Consider the following 21,344-nt stretch of genomic DNA (forward strand, 5'->3'; position numbering starts at 1 on the left):
TCACTGCAACACACAGAAGTACTGCTGGCGAATTAACTTCTCTCCTGAGGGATGTTGGGTATTTTTTTTATGAATCACAGCCATAAATCTGACTGAAATCTGGTTAAAAGGATTAGGGAATGAAACCGGAATTCTAAGATGGGGAAATCACCAGCATTTCGTAAATAACGCCGAAGTATATTCCTAGTGGATTTTAACCAGAGATGTTAGCAAGTCACTTTTTGCAAGTGTCAAGCCTTTAGTTACGAGGAAAAATAGTTACAATTCATCGTTAAAGCCTAGTTCTTGTTTAATGTCAGAAACTACATACGTGCACTATACTGTATGTGTACCAGATACATATAACTGTGTAAAGTTGTTGAATCTCTAATCTCAGTGGTGCAGTGGGTCGCTTTACTGCCTCACAGCTCTAAGGTTGTAGACGGACCGTCTGCAGCACCGATTTACTGACTCACGCAGCACTGTGGAGTGGGATTGATTATATACAGCGACCATATATGCCCACACACACACACACAGAAAACCAGATGACGATGTGGACTGCTGAAACAGAGCTGATGAGAAGTGACAGTGTATTTGACCTTTAGCTCTGCCACTGTGCAGGAAGCTGAAGCTCTGTGTGAAGCTGCCCGAATCCTAACATGGGGACGTACTACAGAGTTTTCTTTACTTTCGTCTCTCTCTCTCTCTCTCACTCACTCACTCACTCACATATACCTAAACTCACATCACAGCTATGATGCTCTGCTTGTCTTTGGTCATTTAAAAACACTGATTCATATCAGAGAGATGATCCTTGTCTTTTTCATGCCTTTGATGGAAAAAAAAAATGCTAATCTGTGTCTGATTTAATTTATTAAATTAAATCAGACAGAGATTAGTTAACTAGCTCAAATCAGACTAGCTAACTAGCTCAAAATACTTTATTACTTTATATTGTTAGCTACTACTTTTCAGCCCAGGCAATTTAAATGCACAAGCCAGTCAGGAAAATTAAAGGAAAAATGTATTTTACAAAATCATTGCAGTAAAGTCATTTTGCACATCACTGAGATTTATTGTTCTTTCTTTTACAAAAAGAACTTTTACCGTAACTTTTACTTTTTAAAAAGAATTTTACCAACATGTGTGATAAAGTTACGAACATTCTCGGAACAGTGGCCATGTGACATGTTTGCAACAATAACAGATCACACGGCCAAATAGTTTTCAGTGCAGTCGTGTTCCTTGTGCGGTGAAACCGGGGTTGCTGTAGCGTGATTCAGGCCGAGTCCAGACAAAGGATTGAAAATTTATGTGGAGTTGCAGTTGGACACAAAAGAGACGAGATCCACTGACGTAAGTAACTTGATCGGGGAAAAAAAAAAGAAAAGAAAAAAAGAACGGGGTGACAGTAACAGATGAAATTGCATTTTAATCAGTATTTTGAAAAAGTCACCGCTGAGGTAACTGTCTGATCACACACCGTGACTAACTGTGAATCCGTGACACCGTGACAACCAATTAGGTTTCATGGAAACAAAAACATGTGAGCAAGCAGCACATTGGAGCGTTTGCTAATGAATTTATGATTTGTCCACCCCTCATATACGTTGTTAATCTATTTTTTCATCATCTAATAGAGCTATTTCATATTGAGTTAATGTATAGGGATTGTTTTTTTTTTTTTTTGTAGAGCAACTTGTAGCTGATCTAAAATCAATTACATGCATCTTTCCCGACACTGCTGAAAGTGTATCATACGATTTTACATCATATTTCCAAGAAGAGGCGACATCAAAATGTCTTCGTCAAACCTTTCAGCCATGTATAATCCGGGAAAAAACAAAGCTTGGATCCTCTATGAATGTTCCAGGCTTTCCAAAGTTGATTTCAGGTCCACTTATGAGTCACATGACCAAAACCCTTCAAACTGTAGCAACCTCAACATCAATCCTGCTTTCCTGTTGTGTGTGTGTGTGTGTGTGTGTGTGTGACTCACCTTCTCAGCCAGCGCCTCCTCGAGCGTAGTGAGAGCTGTATCGGTGTTAGAGGTGTCAGCCTGCAGGGATTTGACCCTCTCTTTCAGACTACTCATCTGCTTCTCCTTATCTTTCAGCTGCTCCTGCAGGTTCTCGATCTGTCAAAAAAAATTACACATTAGCAGCCCATCAACACAATATATAACAATGTGTGTGTACAAACCGGCACAAACCACATACACACCCGTATGGTTTATAATGTAAGTGGTTACGAATACATTCAAAGCACAAAGAGTTAACTAAAACTTCTACGCAGCATTCTGTCTGCATTTTATAAATATTTATGATGCACATTAAGAAATGAATTGGCTTTTTAAAAAAAAAACAAAAACAAAAACAGTTTTTCTGTACTGACTCTGAAAATAAATAACGACCTCATTAGAGTGATATTCCAAGCTAATTTTCCTCATAAAACTTCCCTTATCTGTCACGGCGGCCGCTGTGAAGCCTGCACGAGGCGAGCGCTGATAAATGACAGCAGAGATGGGCATTTCGCAAACTCAATCCATTCATCATGTCGTGACAGCTCAATGAAAAAGCTCAATGTGCCTATCCCCTCATTTCACATTCAATTAAACACTGACGGATTTGATAAATAGTCACCATTCATATTTTTCCCCCCAATCACTTCGGGGAGGAAAAAAAAAAAACATCATCAATATTCAGTAAACTGTGCAGGTTTTTTTGGGACTCATGGCTTGAGGTGATAAAGATCCAGAAAGGCAAAGAAATAATAAACGTGTTTATCTGTGAAGCAGAGAATCTTGGATTTTGCTCACTGGAGAACGGGAAATTCTTCAACTTCGCCAGTTGGCATAGCAACCAAGAACAGCGGAGGTTAAGTCATTAAATGTTAATTGATAGTGATGAAGAAAAACGTAAATACAATGTGAAAGAGCAACTTGTGAAGGACGTGAGTGTTTTGTAACTCTTTATAAATGCGAGTCATGCCTTTCTAGACGATTTGAACTCCTTTCAACAGGGCAAAAAATAACGTCTTCAGTGCTTCATGTCCTTAACCTGATCTCCAACAGAGAGCAAATTGCGTCAACTTATGAATTTAATTAAAAAGAGAGATGTTTTGGCAAAAGGAGTTTAAAAGAAAAACAAATGATGGTAGTGGGAAAAGCGAGGAGAAACCCGATAATGAATTTGCCCTGGTTTAAACAACTGCACTTGTTTCTCGTGTAATAAAAGTACAGCGAGGTTTGTTGTTTTAAACCTTTTCAGACATGTTTGGACAGATGTCTGGAGGCCGAGTTACTTTAATAGTTGAGGTGGTGTTTTGAGGTACAAGACTGAAAAGGTGGCTTTTAGTAGGGCATGTAGGGTTTGTCAGAGATTTGTCAGGACACTAAAGACCTCAGAATACTTCACGCGGAGACGACGCTCGGCTGGCTTCCACCAACAATACGGCATAATTGTGGAGAAAACGGACATCATGCAGAGGCTTCGCTTGTCGTGTACGTGCCAGCTGGGTGAACTCCGCTACATGACCAAGCCTGTGATTGGCTGTTATACAAAAAGAGGCGTGTCCAAGTGGATTCATTCCAAGATGGCCGACGCTGAAGACTAGCTGTCGGAGCAGGTACGACGAAATGAACACTTTTATAACTTCGTCAAGGGATTAAGCAGGTTTAAATTCTCTGTCAAAGCATCACATACATTTTACTAGCATGCTAAACTCACTTTCCTCTACTGGAGGCGGGCGATACGGCAAAAAATATTCTCAAAGACATTTCTGCGATACACGATATGCATCACGGTGTAAGGGTCTGTTCACAAACTGCCAGCAATACAGACGTGCAGCATTTTAAAGAAACTGTTAAAGATAAATAAATAAACATAATATTTATAAAAAGAAATAAATATTTAACACTGAATGAGAATTTTTTTTAATACTACAAAAACTTTTAACATCACATCAGTAGTTACGCCACCCTATGACACAGCAGTTAGAAAAGAAGCATGTGATAGTCTTCACTCTCTGGGATTGATAGCTGTTATAATCATACAGTCGGTGGGAACTGGCCAAGACCAAATTAGGGAGAAGAGGGGAAAAGGAAAAAAAAAAAAAAAAAAAAAGGTTTAAAGCCTGATTTATATTTTACTCTGCATCTGAAAAGACACAAAGCCTCTGTGGGAATGTTACAGACGCTATTACTGAAGATTGTTGCTCTGTACAGTTTGGTGGAAAAGTGATTATAGCTAGGCTGCATCCCAAACCACATACTACACTTATACACTTAGTATCAAATTGTGTAATAATTTGGGACATATTCCTTCCCTGTGAACCAAATGGCACCCTACTGCTTATCCATAAAAAAACTAAAAACAGGGGGAAAACAACCAAACACACAAACAAAAAAAATAATAAATCCATTTAATCAGTACTTGCTCCACTGGTAGGACACTAAGACACTGCAGTGCATTGTGGGATTTATTTAGAGCACAGGATATATTGCAGTAGGCTTTCAGACATTAATAATTTCACTAATTAGTGCACTATATAGTAAATTGGTACATACAGTTAGTGTTGGTGTTTTTTCCCACCCAAAATGGCATCCATTTCATTTGAGCAATCAAATGTGTTCACTACTACTAGCTCCACCCACATGTCCTTGTTTAGTGCTTGGCATCCTGGTATAAATGGTAAAGAAATTCAGTGTGCGTGTGTGTGTGTGCGTGTGAGAGAGAGAGAGAGAGAGAGAATGAGACACAAGAGACATGCACGCAAAACCATTTCCAGATCCTCATTAATCAACTCTACACCTGACAGCCAAGCTGACAACCCCACGTGTTTGTCATACACACACACAACACTCAGCTGACTGCCTCTCTAAACATACACACACACATCCACACACACACACACACACACACACACACACACACGCTGGAATCAGCTTGCGCACTTGACATTCTAGGAATGTATTTCCCTTTGATGGTGCCTGTGGTTGCTCTGAAGGCCTAATGAAGTCCAGGTCCTCTTCTCCCGTCTAACCTCACTCACTTCAGCGTCTCTCCGCTTCCTCTGTACAGCTGGCCACCAAACACAACGCTCTCATGAATATTTCATTCAGCCCGTATTATGCGCCTGTGTGTGTGTGTGTGTGTGTGTGTGTGTGTGTACACCGAGTCACATGATAACTACAATTATATTTCAGGTCAGCGATTCGAGAAACAGAACTGAGGAACAGGCGAACTCCCAAAACTGAGCTAATAGTGTAAAGAGAGAGGGGGAGCATTATAGAAAAGCGTGATTACAATCAACTAAAGCTGAGGGATAGACAGGGTACAAACGAAGCCCAAAACACACACACACACACACACTCAGAGAGAATCCTAGTGTTTTGGCTTCATCCAGTGATCAGTGTGTAGATAAAAGACAGAATCACAAAAAAAGCCACTTTCTGTCTCAAACACAGAGAGGATTTAAAGGGATTTGTGTGTGTTTGTGCATATGTGTGTGCACGTGTGTGTGTGTGTGTGTGTGTGTGTCTGTCAGAAAGAAAAGGGAAAGAGTGAGCAAGAGCGAGTGAGCGAGCAAGAGAGAGAGAGAGAGAGAGAGAGAGAGAGAGAGAGAGAGAAAGGAGGGGTTCCTGAATTATTAAAGAGTGTTTTGTTTCACTTAGTGATCTGCAGCTTGTCAGCATGGCATGTGCTCTGGCAACACACAACAAGATACACACACATATACACACACATAGGAGAAGCTGTGTATTTACACAGGGTTGCATCAGAATTGTATTCAGTGTGGAAAGAAAATACTACCTCCAATGACTGGTGGAGAGAGAAGATATTTTTAAACGTTTTCCTTAAAGTCTTGTTATTTGTGTAATAAAGCTCAAATTTGACACTTGTAAAATATTTATTCACTATTTAATTAGTCTTTACTCATAAATACCTGTATTACTATGTAACTGGAGCTCTGTTATGTATAAACGATTAATAATTGCATTATTCATTGTGATAACATGGAATTATAACCTTGTTATACAAATGACTGAGCATGGATTAACAAGCTGATTTCACTTATCTTATTAAATGTAATTGTTTTAGGATATAAGGTGCAGCAAGCATCGAGTTTATGAGTTTTAGAGCCACTAAAATGCTGTTACCAATATTTTAGGAAGTGCTAAATTTTCTATAACTTAATTTTTGGCCCATATAAATGAAGGAACGATGCATAATAATTGTATATTGATATGAAACAAAGAACAAAGTCACCGTGTTGAAATAATCTATTCTAAACGCATCTTGAGTTGTTTATACCACTACACTACTGAATTCTTGAATCTGATTGGTGAGAAGGTGTGTATTATTTTTGTATAACAGCACGGATTGGACGGTAGTTCTGGCTATAACATGAACGACAGCTTTCGATTATTAATCAGTTTTATAGATCAGCTTTCGCAATAATGGGAGATAATAGTACTCACTTGCATTTATTGCATATGTTAATATTTATTTAGTTGATGTATAACCTAATTTGTCAGCTGTCTTGATGCTACCTAGAACCTAAAGTATAACATGGACAATTAACATTAATGAGATCCGAATTTATTAATTAATGCTCAGTAGTTTGTATAGCAAGGTTTCAAAAAAGTGTTCATCACAAATAATGCAATTAATAGTCATTTTCAGATTTCAGATTTAGTCATAAACAAAGACGAAGACATAGTGAATGAAGCTTTCGGGTCTAATTTGAGCTTATTATAAACAAATAAGTCCCCTTAAAATAAAGTGTTACCTGTGCTATATATCTGTATATACGCATTTTTGGGATTTAGGAAATTTCTGCGCATCCCAAGATGATGAAAACATAACTGCGATCTCACACACAACTCAGCAATGCAAATGAGCGTGAAGCGGCTGGCACTCGAGCTGGTGAGAGGAATCTGTGATAAGTAAATGTCATCCTGCGAGCGTTTCTGCCTTTTAATTAGAAATTAGAATAATCAGAAACGTCAGTAAACTTTTGCCACCGGCGAAAAATAAAAAGTTTCTCCTTCTTCTCTCTCTCAGATAGTCAAGATTTGAGATTTAATGGAGGAGTTATTATTAATTTAACAAGGTCCTTATTAACATTCATGCTCTTTGCAGAAATTTGTGCACTTTCTTCCTCCCTCTCTCTCTCACTCACTTTTTTTTCTAAATAAATAAACACTAGATAAATCCCCTGGTTTCCTCTCCTAAGGAAAAAAAAAGGAAAAAAAGGAAAAAAAAAAAAAAAAAAAACAGCCACACAATATCAGGAGGGTTTCACATTGATAATCCATATCATGTTAAATCTAAGAAGAAAAAAAGGTCCTCTGAATAAGCAAATAGCCCAAACCTCAAGATCAGGGCTTGACTGATTAAACCTCTAACACTGATGCCGAAGAGAGCCTGCTCAATGTCAGTTTACACACTCGAGTCAGATCACTCACTTAACGAATGTGTGTCCTACTATGAACTTAACAGAGGAACGTCCATCCAAAACCACTGAGCTTTAACTCCACCTTATCATGCTTTGATTAAATCAAACGTGCAGGATTTTTTTTAAAAAGGTAGGTTTTGTGTTAAATAATAAACGCTGAACGTGTCTCGAGTCAGAGTGAGGGGTTTGGAGACGGTACAGAATGAACTCGCTCACATTCGGGGTGGCAAACACTGCCACGGCGGCCGAAGCCAAAACCAGCTCTCGCGTGAAGAATGTCAGCGATGAACACAGGATAAACATTAAAAAAAAAAAAATCCTATATCCATCACGGATTGTTACACTTTTTTTTTTTTTTTAAATGAGAACATGTAATCCGGTCCCTGTGCAGTTGTATAACGCTCCATCTGAGCGGTGCAACGCGACGCATTCAGCACAACGGCTCGCCGCAGGGATCTGTGCATACCTCCGCTGCACTGTCTCAATGTGTTATGGCCATTAGGAGTGGCTCTGGGGCGATGCACAGCGGCTGTGGAGCTATAATGGAAACAAAATGTTTCTCTTTCTGCGGCTGGGGAGCCGGGGCTCCGTTTCAAAAGAAACCGTATTCGCCATGCCCCCGATGACTCCGAGATGCTTTTAGACTCTGACTGTGAAAAAGGGAAAGACAGGGAGAGACTGTAAGAGGGAGAGAACAATATTAAATGAAAGTGAGAGAAAGATTATGGGAAAGAGAGAGAGATTTACAGTGACAGAGCAAAATGGGGCAAAAAGCAATGCATAGTGCCTGGAATGTGCATTAGACGAGACAGGAATGGTTCTTTGCTTGCCGATGATGCTGAAACCGGAGAGAGGATGGTCCTGTCAGCTTAGTCCCTGCTGGAGGGAAACCGGATGACTCTGATCAGACTGGAAGGAAGCTTTAGCAGGGATGTAAGTGAAGATCTATATATTCATCAGAACAGACAAATACAGATATGAATAGGAGGAGAGCTGTTCAGGGTTTTATGACTATCAAGACTGGGATCTCTCAGAGGACACAAAAAAAAAAAACCTCATGCAAGCATTAGAAAGAACCGAAGGGAAGGGAACGAAAGGAAAGGAAGGAAGGAAGGAAGGAAGGACAGGACAGGAAAGTAGAGTGGAGGGAAGGACAAGTAAAGAAAAGAAAGACTTCGGTCATGTCCACTTTAGGGTTTAGATCCGAATACACATATGGATAGATGGAGCCCTAAACTAAACAGATAGAGAGAGTGTGACTGTGGTCCAACCCTACAGCAGATCCACCACGAGTACATTTCAGAAATGTTACACTGAATAAACCCGAAGCTGATAATGTCAGACCTCACAGAGATACTGAGCACCACTCAAGCTGACTCGAGCTGTCCATTCAAACCTACATTTACCTAGCAATCACTCATCTCACACACACACACACACACACACACATCACATCACATCACATTACTCAGATCACATTATACCTCATTACAAGTCGTATCTGGTTTGGCTACACATTTTACACACCAGCTTACACGGCTCACCCGTGTACTAAAGTTAGCAGTGTGGTAAAACACTGAGTGTTAGGATTAAGTCATAAACCAGGAACACAGAGCTGGACTATGGCTCACTGTGTCATTTCTGAGAAGAGCAGAGTCCTTCGCCATCAAAAACACAACTGGTCCCCTACTTTTAGACATCATAAATTTAAATACATGGTTATTTTGTGTGTGTATGGATTTGAACCAAGTCACAAAACAAAAAGACCGTGGTCCTACATTGCCATCTATAGGCGGGATGAGAAAAAGCACAGTGTGCATATAGTGTGTGTGTGTGTGTGTGTGTGTGTGTGTGTGTGTGTGTGTGCACGCTACCTTTTTTTGGAGCACAGTGACTTTGCGCTCTTTGACGTCGAGCATGTCTTTAAGGTCATGGATTTCTCCATTGAGTGTGCCTTTCTCCTCTGACATTTCCTGGATCTGCTTCGTCTTCTTATTCAGCATGGCTTCCTTTTCCTCCAGACGCAGGCGTAGGGCATCCACCTGACACACACACACACACACACACACACACACACACACACACACACAGCCCATTCATAAGACATATAGCCATAGGATCAAACTAAAGTGCACCCAGGCTCCATTTCACACCACAGCCTTAGTTCCTTTTATCTCACATCACTTTCATTGATTGATATATTTACTGCAATATACATTTGTACACTATACATTTTTAACATACATTGTTTATATTAATTTAATTTTTGGGTTTGCAATAAATACCACAGTGCTTCTGAATTCTCAATTCAGATTGATCAGAAGGTGTTGATTAATTTTCTATAACAGCACCTCTGACAGTAGTAGTAGTAGTAGTACTATCAGTAGTTTATATTAATGCACTCATTCTAATACGTTATTGTTTCTATAGCAACAATATACATAGAGATTTATAAGGTAGACACTCTACATGATCTACACTTATTAATAAGTAGATAAAATGAATAAAACGGTGAACTAAAAATGGCTAAAAAAAAAAAAAAAAACAGGATGTTCCATTCTTTAATTATTAAAAAATTGTAATCGCTGGCTGCGACATACTTTGCGATGTGCTGTTATAGGAAAATAATCAACTTCCAGGCGTTTCGTGTCAGGCTGCATCACACCACCCTGTCGTTGATCGTTTTCCTATAACAGCACACCCCAAATCGTTTCATTCCTCACATCAACAGTTCTGATCAGACGCCACTCATGTTGTAACAGTTTGTTACGGAAATAAACGTTTGCTGCAGCTATCTGCTTAATTCTTCTTTAATTTCTTCTTTAATGGATACAAAACTCTCTCTCAGTCGCTCAGACTGGCAGAAAAATAAACAACAATAATAATAGCACTGCTAATATTATCATTACCGCACCATTGACTTAAACTCATCTACATATAGATAGCACCATCCAAATCGGCATGTTCATTATTCTGAAAAACATCCACTGTCACTAGGAATAAATCTTGAATTACATTGGCTGGCATTATAAATGACTGATATTATAGCGAGTCTGACAGGGAAAAAAACCTCATTCACTCCAAATGAACCTTAATGTATTTATTGCTTGTCAAACAAGTGAAGCGTTATTATTCAAAATGTCCAAGCAGAGCCTAAACTTCATGCTTGATGCAACAGTGCCCCCTAGTGGTACCTGCTCCAAACACCTGCCCCACATAATATTTACACAATCCTCAACCATGGATTTCGATCCTGAAAAGGAGATTTTTCACATTCTCTGTCGTCCTGGACTGTTCATCAAACTCCTTTCCTCACACAATTTCAGATTAGGATCGTGAATAAAACTCTCAGCAAAACCTTGAAAACAGGGACCTCAAACAATTCTCATGACAAATCTTTTATGGAAAAAATTAATAATAATAATAATAATAATGACAATGATGAAAAGTAGAGTTACTGTTACCACTCTGTTTTCTAATATCTGCACATCCTGAATTGTTTTTCACAGTAATTTGCCAATGTTAACTTTTTTTTTTTTGCTTATGAAAGAATTTATTAAATTGTACTTTTTATCCATTTATACATTTAACATTTAATGTTGTTGCACATCCAAGAATCAAGTTATTTCCTGTTCTCACTTACATTACAGCAGCTATAAACAGTTGTTCCCTCAACAACCGCTTTTTTCCCTCTTGAAGTTATTAATAATCTTACAAAGTTTACTTCTGATTGTTACAAAGTGCTGAAATGGGAGACTTCTTCCATGAATGTTAAATAAACATCTCTACAGAAAACTTCACACACATTTTAAAAATCTGTTTATGTTGCACATCTGCCATATAAGTCCATGTGTAAGCTGTTACTTCAGAAAAGGTCAAGTATTAGAACAAGCGCATTAATATAAACAGAACTATTGTCAGAACTGCTGTTAAAGAAAATTAATCAACATCTTCTGAGCAATAAAATACCACAGCCTAGCGTGTGTGTGTGTGTGTGAGGGAATGGTGAGGGAAAATACCTGTTTATTGCAGCTATAGTGTAGGTGAGAACATGAACTTGTCTCCCGGACGTCCAATAACATTTAAACCATTAAAAAGCAAGTCGTGTCATTCATTAATAAATTAAACATTGCAGTTGTTGGCAAACCGCTGTGCTATAAGCAAACAACGCACTCCAGACAGCGGTGTCATACCTAAATAATGCACTTTATTATATTATTCCTTACAGAAACACAATACAATTTATTTGCTTTATTGCTGGTGCAGTAATGTGTGTGTGTGTGTGTGTGAGAGAGAGAGAGAGAGAGAGAGAGAAAGTGAGTGCATGTGTGTGTTACCTCTGTCTGTAGAATGGCAGCTCGCTGTTCTTTGGCAGTTAGAGACTCTTTCAGGACGTCGATGTGCTGCTTGCTGTCTGAGAACTGATTGGTGAGCGTCTCGAGTTTGGTCTGCAGGCCCAGAAGTTCTGTGTCCTTCCTAGAAAGGTCCTGCTTCACCTGGTCAATCTGCACAACACAGACAGCTAGTGAGCTCAAGTTACATCTATACACACACAACGTTCCTTATCTCCGTTTTTCCTTGTCTTTTCCCTCATTCACTCTCTCTCTCTCTCTCACCTACACCTGATGCAATTCAAACATAGCTGTACAGCAACATAGTTTCTTGTATTTTGGCTTTAGGGGGGTTTAAAATGACACACTAGAGAAGTTACGGTGCAGAAACCTGAATTAAACCATATAAAACCACCACCTATTAAAAGAAATAAACACTTTATTTGGATTAAGACACAATATTAACCATCTATAGACTGTCATGAACCAGTCTATCAAGCGATTCTCAACATCTCATGTCTATCTCATGACTATAGGGGGAAATGTGAACATCAACAATGCCACAGCCATCTGTGGCCAGGAGTTCAAGAGAGCAAACTTGGCTTCGCTCTCTAGGTGGGAGGGGCAAACTCTCTCTCCGCTGTCAGTCACATTGTCACTAGCCAATCATGAGCAAGTTTATGTATGCAGAAAGAGCGGATAGCACTTTTTTAGAGAGTGTGTTACGCTGCCTGTGAGCAGCAGTTTGAAAAGATGCAGATGGCTTTGTTCACATGTCTCAGGTGAAGCACGTGTTAGCTTTCACCCTCACCAGCTGGTAGCAGTTTTATGATGGGAGAGAGCTGGCTAGTGGGTGGGAATTGGCCAAGACTAAATTAGGGAGAAAGTGGGGGATAAATTTAGCAGCGCTGATAATCCTGCACCACATAGCACTGTGCGCAAAAAAGTTTCCATGCCCAACACTGCTAATGAAGATTTTAAAGAACGTAAGAAAACAGAGTCTCACTTATCAGCATACAGGCTTCTTACGATAAACAAAGTCAAACATTCCAACAAGAAGTCGATTTTTGTCAATCTAATAGTAAATTACGTGCAGCAATTCCATATTTTCATGAAATTGGTTAAGTTCAGTTTAATTCTGACTTGATGAACGTGTGTGAGAGGTAGAAAGAATAATCTATTTGTTAATTAAATTAATTATTGTTACTGTAACAGAGAATAAACATTAGATTAGCCATAGAGAAAAAATGTTCATACTATTTGTTATTTTTATTCGTTACAGCTGCTCTCATTTATAAGCCACACTTAATCCAATTAACTGATTATATGTCAATTAATTCACATGAATAATCGACCGTTAAACATTCGGTTTTTGCCACCATATAATAATAATTTTATTCTTCTTTCTACAACAGAGTCAACATGAACTGAGGCTGAATTTGAAACGTGATCACAGACTATCAAAATAAAGTGAAAGCAAAAGGGACAATTTAAATGTATGTAAATAAAGTGAGTGAAAAAAGGGAGTAGCTGATCATCTTGAGCCTGTATAGATTATGTACTAAACATGAAAAAGTGCAAACACTAAACATATTGTTTAGAATGAGTTGATACGCTGGTTAAAGACAAGCTGATGACAGTCTAGTGTCTAGGGGGGGTGTAAACCTCAGGCTTCCACATGATACGATTTCGATTCTTAAAGCAAAGATTCGATACTGGACGATATCAGAGAATCTACTACATTAAATTAATTCGATATGATACGATTTAGTAACCTCTGATCGTTATGCTAATACGGGAATCTTTGAAAACAGTGAGGTCATGCGCGTGCGTAGTAAATGTTAGGTATGTAGACATGCGCAGTACGTGTCTATTGTAAAGGCAAACGCGAACAACTACCAGCCTGGCATACGTAATACAGCGTTTTTGGCCGTTATCGCGGATATGTGTAAACGCGAATCGCTCTGAAAACGTTGTCGTGTATACGTGAAACTTTTCGAAAACGCAAGAGAAAAACTTTTCCGTTTTTGACTACATCGTTGTCGTGTAAACGTAGCCTAAAAGTATCCGAGTTACAAGCAATTCACCTCGCTAGCCTAGTTACACATCAGTTTAAAACTATGAATTTTGCTTTTTACACACTTGTTCTCTGCCTTTTTTCAATATTAAGAGATTTGTAATGTATAATAAAAAAAAAAAAAAATCTATTTGTTGCAATCGCTGCACTGATCGTTACACCCCTAGTGTCTACAGCAGTCTATCCAAATAAAGTTAAAATAATCAAATGTACAAATTTGAAATTAGTAGTTTGGCAGCACAATGCATTTTAAATTCAGATATTAGAGAAGTTATTTAGATTAGCTTTGGGCCTTAACATACATTTACCCCCACTGGTCTGTGTTTAAAATGCCAATCTGATAAACAAATACCTGTCGATCATCACACACAATAAGATCTGGGGGCAAAAACACATCAGATTCAGAGGTACTATGTAAGTAAGTGTTTAATACATGTATACATACACACACACACACACACACACACACACACACACACACACACACACCGTCTCAACAAAATTCCAACATGCATGGTAGAGAGCAGCAGGTTAGCAGAGGCACTAACTGCAGTCACCCTGGGGAGGAAAAGTGGACAAATTACAGCAGCACAAGAGAAGAAAAGCAGAAAGTAGAAGAGAAGGAAGAAGAGAAAAAGAAGAGTAAAAGATTGACGGATAAACAGAAGGGAGAAGGGAAGTGAAATGGAACTAGTGTTGATCTGGTGGGATATTAGTGCTCTGAGCCCTACTCCAACCAGCACTATGGGGACCAGAGTGGAAAACAGGACAGAAAGGAAGATAAAAAAAAAAAAAAAGCCAAAAACAGTGCCAGGGAATCTAGCGTGGCGTCCGACCTTTCAGCACAGCAGCGGGCGAAGCCCTGCTTTCCTGATCACAGGGAGAATGAGAGAGACCTGATGACTCACTTGTTTAGCCCACGTCACTGCCTCCTCAGCCCAGATCCGGCTATTGTGTCCGGAGGTAACCACTGATAAGACGCAGGGAATTTTTAATCCACCTCCAATCTGTTTCCATCCACTACACCACACCTTACCTACGCCCACTGATCCCACTGCTCACACTGTGTCTATCTGTTTTCATTTGTCCTCCTCGACTTCACCCATGACTTCGGTTAAAGAGGCAGTGACTGATTTGGTTTAAGGAAACAAACTCTCAGGAGAATCGTCAAGCTTTAAGTACTAAGATTTTAACTCATTTTAATGTTAAGCCTGTATAATCCTTGGGTTTAAACCAGTATAACTATTCAACTTGTGCATCTAAAACTGAGGATGTTTTTCCACTGCACATTCTAAAACAAGAAACAGGAACCAAAAGAACTTGGGATCGTAGATTTCACCATTTTAAGAGACGAGTGGAACGGTCACAGTAACGACAGTAAAAGCGTAGGGAATAAAAAAAACAACATGGAACTCTGTTCTCCTATAATTTAAAAAAATAAATAAAATTAAATTAAAAAAAAAAAGGGGGTTTTATTAATTTGTCGTGAATACATTTTTTATTTAGGTTAAAAAAAAAAAAAAGTCATACTTTTTATTTGTTTACAGTTACATGTTGTGGAACGCCCACAAAACAGGTTAGTTCCAGTTATCACTTACATTATAGCAGCTACAAACAGTCGCTCCCTCACATTCTCAATGTTAATAAGAGAAAAAAATTGCAGGTTGCGACTAATAAACTGTAAATTGTCTGAAAACTCCTCTGTGCTGAAGACGTTCACCTCGTGGCAAACTAACTGTTAAAAGCACTGACAGTGGAGACTCCATCCATTAAATGTTAAATAAACGCCTCCTCACAGAAAACGTCATCATATCAATGATTATACATTTTTCTTTGCTAAATAACACGTATCTAATCTGTTTATTATTAGCCTTAGATTATGTGATGTGTACACTATATAACTCTCTGAGTTGTATACGAATGAGTTGTTACTATAGAAATGATAATGTATTAGAACGAGCGCATTAATATAATTGTCAGAGCTGCTATTATGGGAAATGAATCAACATTTTTCTTCTGATTAATCAGAATCGCGAATTCAACAGCGCTGTGGTAAAAATCATTTCAAAGTAGAACATTGATTCAAGTGCATGAATGAATTTTGTTACGGCGTTTAATTAACAGTTTGGTTAACCAGCTTGTAACCATGGCAACAAAATCACAAAGTTTTGAGAGGAACTAAGATGAAAAAGATAATGAATGTAAAAGGATTTTAATTTCAGATCATTTTTACGACGATATGACAAATAACGCTGCAAAGAAATACATTTTCATTCCGCTGGCACAACAAAATGTTGGGAAAATGAAATTGCATCTTTTCATTTATTTTTTGAGTAATTATTTATAGTCGTTTTTTAATCCATGCCCAATCAGCAACAGCCAGTGCTGCAAGCCCCGCCCCCCAAGTACACTTAGGTCCTGCTGGTACAAGTCATGACCAAACTGTACAACAGTTCTTCAGTATTCTTTAGTACGAGCTAATGGAAAAAGCACAATTTTAAAAGGTTCCAGTGCCTTGTACAGTGGAAAAAAAGCCTATAACTAATCTACAGGGAAGTGAGAGTGCATTTCCATGAGGACTAACGAGTGTCCTGTTCTCTGTGTGGTGAGGAAAGCAGGGCAGTGTGTGCTCTAAGCTGCCTCTCCGTGTGTCTTACTGCAGAGAGCTCCCGCTGCAGCTCAGCCGTTCGCTTTCTCAGCTCCTCGGCCTGGGCCTCGCTCTGAGACAGCTCCTCCTTCAGCTGCTCTACCTGTCAGGAGAGGCCGCCGTTACTGCAACAACCACCGACACGGCATTCCCAAAGCAACGCAACGTTCACTCTGCATGTGACCGGTCAACATGCAGGTCATGGGGCAAGGTCTTAACGTGAGCAGAGTATGCCGACCAATCAGCATTCACCATGCAGGAAAAAGGAGGCGTTGTTTAGCCAATGTGCACTAAAATAAAGGAGGTGATTGTTAAAAAGCTCATTTCAATTAAAGTGAAGGTACCAAGAAACTGTCACATAGATGATATACAACAGTGAATCAGATCAAAATCATCACAGGGTGAGTAAACGGTTAAATCTGGGGTTCTCAAAAGGTTTGCAGCCAGGGACTCTTTTTTACAGACTCTTCTATAACATCCCACAACTGATTTCTGATTTCCTTTATATCTATCATATAGAGATGGCACGATACCACTTTTTCATTTCCGATACTGATATCTTGAGTATCAGCTGATATCGATATGCATCCGATATTTGTTTTCGTTAAAAAAACCTAAGCTTTAATTTTTATTTTTTTTTAACTGAAGCATTTACAGAAAAAAATATACAGCTAAAAGACTGACCTACACAAAACTGCAGCTTTCACACACTTAGATTGCAAATAAAGTATAAATATAATAAAATCAATCCGAACAAAAAGTGTCTTTATATGTCAACGTTTCCAGTTCCAAAGAAGATCTTTTCCAAACCCAATTCCAATCTTTCCCATTTGTTCCAGAATCGAATCAAATCAATTCTTTTTTCTCCGTTATCCGATCTACTTTTGCTGTTACCAGCCCGATTCCGATGCTGGGTATCGGATCAGTGCCAAAGCTACTATCATATTTATTTAGTTATCATTAAAATGTATTCCTCATTTTTCCACCCATAGAACCCAAACCAGTAACACTGGATTAGCAGGTTTTAAATAAACAACACTTTTCCAAGATTTATTATAAAGACATTATCTGCTTAAGATATTAAGAAAAATGTCCAATAAAACAAAAAACATAAATCACTATGACTGGTGGAAATGATAACCAACTCAATTCAAGTGACCAATCAGATTAATTATAATAATAATAATACTGTTATAGCAGTTCATAAAGATCTCTACAGCTGTCAAATTATTAATACAGTAAAATTATAATAAGTTCCCATGGCTGTAGATCACAGACCCCACTTCTGAGAACCACAGCATTTGAGCAAACTGTTAGCGGTGAAAGACAGCAATCATAAAATAAAGCCTCAGTGATGTGAGAACAGGAGTGTGGAGCGTGTACAGTCCTGAAATATTAGTTCGTTTTGTCCTTTAGAGATTAGGCATCGTGTCGTTACCTTGTTCTTCATGAACTTGGAGTGACTGCGATAGACCTCCATCTGCTTCATCTCCTCCTCTCTCTCCTCTGTGCTTAGAGCTCCGTTGGACTTCAGCATCTGCACCTCCTCCTCCAGATCCCTCAGACTGCGCTCTAGAGAACTGATCTTAGAGTCCTGCAGGGGAAAAAGACACGAGAGAGACCATACGATCAGACGCTAAGATGGTGTGTAAGTCGCGAACGCTTCAGGCAAGAGAGGCTCGGCTAGTTAGAGTTCTACGAGATGACGGCATTGTTAGCATACAAGTTGAAGCTTTGGAAGCCGATCTGTTTGAGCAATGTGTACAGATGAGGAGATGAGAGAGCTGGACAGACAAAAGCGCTGCTGCATCGCTCTCTTTAACTAGAGATGAAGCGAGAACTAAATCCCACTGCATCCCATTGATCAGCAGTGCATCAAATTGCATTGTGGGTAATGTAGAAACCTGTTAACCGGGGTCAAAATAGACCAACAGGTTGATTAAAGAAATTTAAACTAAAAAAGATAATCTTTATAAAGATTAATACGCAAGTCTTTCAGGATGGATTCCTTTTGGAGTCAAATTCTGTATTTATTTTCACATTCATGTATTCATTTGGTGAGTGGCTGCGGGCCGGAAGTGGGCTTGACCACAAGAAAAAGTCCATGACGTGTGACAATAGGTTTTTTTTTCACCTGCTGTATGAAACGTGTGAAACAGAGATTCTGACATCTCGTTAACGTTAAGCAGTGAACGAGAGGAAAAGCTGTCTATCATGTGAAACATGTTTTTAATCAATAAAGTCTTCAGCTTCTCAAATCAATAATATCAGGGCAAAGTGATAGGCTAAATGTCTCACACAAGTCCAAATTCAACTCATGTTTTGGAAAAAAAAATAAATAAAAATAATAATAATATATTCCCACCCCTAACACACATACACACACTTGCCTTCATCTCGATGACGGTCTGTAGGGCTTTGGTCTTGGCAGAATCAGGCGCTCCCTCGTAGCGTCGGTGGAGATCCTGAGGAGGAATCATGAGACAAGCGTCAGGAGAAAGTGGAGTCTTATGAACACGATGCTTTCCTCCACTGACACACACTTCACCATCACACATCATCCTAACACTTCTGCTAACACTAAAGCTAGTACTGGGGTTGAGCAGCTCCTTCTTTACCTCTCTGCTTTTTAAACGATCCGTTAAAACAAGTTCTATCATCAGGACAACATACACATCATCACACAAACACAGCCTTAATACCTTAATAATCTTAATACACAAACTGTGTGTGTGTGTGTGTGTGTGTGTGTGTGGAGGAGAACACATGCAAAGCCTGGGTAAAAACACAATATATTTACATTCACGTCCTCTTAACTCATTCATTCATTCATCTACTGTGTGTGTGTGTGTGTATTCCACACTTTTTTTATTTTGTTTTTTTTTTTATTAGTGCCTATTATAAACCCTAACCTTATTAGACTTCCGTACAACTAAAGGTTTATTCTTGTTCTGCTCACTCTGTTTGTGGTATTAAAGCATTACACGTCCCTGCAGTTCAGCTTTTCACCACTGGGTGTCAGTGTTCTCAAACAGCTGGAGTGTTGAGTAAAAGTTTCCTCGCTGAAGTCCCGAGAGAGCAGAGAGAAGGAAAGACTTGCTCAGACATGGCTGAGAGCTGCTGGTTTAGGTTTATAGAACCAGTTTTCCCAGTGGTTTCAGAGTTTATGTTTCTGGAGCTGCTGCAAAATCAGCATGAAGGTGTCACGCGACAAACCTCCAGCCAAATTACGAAGAACTTTCCAGATAATAAGGAGGAGATACAGATCCAAGGATGAAGATGATGTGAAAACGTGTGATGTGTGCTTCACGCTGGCCGTTAGAAAACTACACAGGACATTTTAAATGTAGTTATTTTAGGTTTCTGTTGCAATAAATAAAAAAACAAACATCAAACACTTGATGGTTTTAAGCTCAGTGGGAATTTGTACCAGTGAATGTGACAAATCTGTCCTGAACTGAATTAACAAATTTTGGCATGCGGCAACATCCGTCTCTTTTCATCACTGTCCTCCTCCATCTCTCCAGTTTCTATAGCAACTAATGTTCAATGCCTTCAATCTGTCTGACACTGTTCAAAGACTGGCATAAAACAGTAAAATTGAACAAAGTGCTCGTGAGAGAGGATTTCTATAATAATGGTCATGTTGTCTCTATGCTAATTTTAATGCTAATGCGTGTTAAGTGTCTCACCTCCCTGAGTGCGCTCATATCCTTGTCCCTCTGCTCCAGCAGGCTCTCCAGATGGTGGATGTGCATCTCGGCCTCGGCGAGACGCCGCGTACGCTCGTGCTCCTCCTCGCTGGCTTTGGCCGACAGGCCTTTGCTTTGCAGCATCTCCAGCAGCTTCTTGATGGACTCGTCCCGAGCGTTGAGCGTCTGTTTCTGCGTGTCGATGCGCAGCTCCATCTCCTCCAGAGTCTTTCTCAGGAGAAACAGCTCTTTGGCTTGCCTTTCGTGCTCGCTGTGCAGCCGGTGGAAGTTCTCCTCGGTGAGCTCGGCGGAGAACGGTTCCCCCGGCCGCGCCCCGCTGCAGTCCTGCTGGAACAGCTGGTTAAGGTCACGCTGGATGCGCAGCTCATCCTGGAGAGCCTGGATGGTCATCTGGAGGTGCTGAGAGAGACAGAGAGCGAGAGAAAGTTTGTCAGTATAGATAAAGTTTCACTCTCAGACACTACACATAGAGCTGAGATCTAACATCAGACACCACACAGCTCGCTTTTTAAATTCGGCTCAGTGTTCACAACTAAAAAACTTCCCTAGCTGGCACGTAGACTTGTCAAATTTAGGGTGACTCCCTTGTGATTACCCGATTCAAAAATTGCACAGTGCAGACGAACATCCAAGCTCACAGCCAGTGGAAAAAAATAAATAAATAAGTAGAATAAAAAAGAATTTACTCCTGAGGGTTCAAACCATGTGACATGGAGGCTTCTCTATGGTACACAGTGGCTTCTGTCCCTGCCATGCCACAGGCCATGTCATTGCTAGGCAACAACAGATAAGATAAAGAGAAAGGTTTATAGACACACACACACACACACACACACACACACACACACACACACGACTGAATACAGGGCCTGGGGAAACAGAACGACTCTCAAATTTTTATTGCTGGAAAGGCAAAGAATCAGTGATATAAAGTAGTAAATATTATTTATGTACTGATTCACACACTAGAATTAAATTTTAAGAAAAAAAAGTTTAAAGTTAGGATTCACCCGAACCTGAGGAGAAATATGGTTCACTTTACTTTTAGGTATCAAAGCACAAACAAGAGAAATGAGTGTGAATAAATACTAAGAAAAACTAGACTACACTAGATATAAAAGTTGGAGTCTTGT

At 39.4% G+C, this 21,344-nt stretch overlaps 1 protein-coding gene across 10 annotated transcripts in view; it reads right to left on the minus strand.

Moving 5' to 3' along the window:
- Nucleotides 1-21,344, minus strand: part of erc1b (ELKS/RAB6-interacting/CAST family member 1b) — a 205,380-nt gene that overhangs the window by 151,152 nt on the left and 32,884 nt on the right. For 5 of the 10 annotated variants that reach the window (XM_053241656.1, XM_053241657.1, XM_053241658.1 and 2 more), the window contains exons 3-9: nucleotides 20,191-20,610; nucleotides 18,889-18,963; nucleotides 17,937-18,092; nucleotides 16,509-16,601; nucleotides 11,781-11,948; nucleotides 9,318-9,485; nucleotides 1,982-2,119 (exon numbers count right to left, since the gene is read on the minus strand). In XM_053241656.1, coding sequence (XP_053097631.1) covers nucleotides 1,982-2,119; nucleotides 9,318-9,485; nucleotides 11,781-11,948; nucleotides 16,509-16,601; nucleotides 17,937-18,092; nucleotides 18,889-18,963; nucleotides 20,191-20,610 — 1,218 coding nt within the window. The remainder of the gene's footprint in view (nucleotides 1-1,981; nucleotides 2,120-9,317; nucleotides 9,486-11,780; nucleotides 11,949-16,508; nucleotides 16,602-17,936; nucleotides 18,093-18,888; nucleotides 18,964-20,190; nucleotides 20,611-21,344) is intronic. The other 5 variants (XM_053241659.1, XM_053241660.1, XM_053241661.1 and 2 more) reach the window with 1 other exon arrangement.

The sequence above is a fragment of the Pangasianodon hypophthalmus genome, chromosome 18 (genome assembly GCF_027358585.1).
Source record: "Pangasianodon hypophthalmus isolate fPanHyp1 chromosome 18, fPanHyp1.pri, whole genome shotgun sequence".
In the NCBI taxonomy this organism is placed as follows: Eukaryota; Metazoa; Chordata; class Actinopteri; order Siluriformes; family Pangasiidae; genus Pangasianodon; species Pangasianodon hypophthalmus.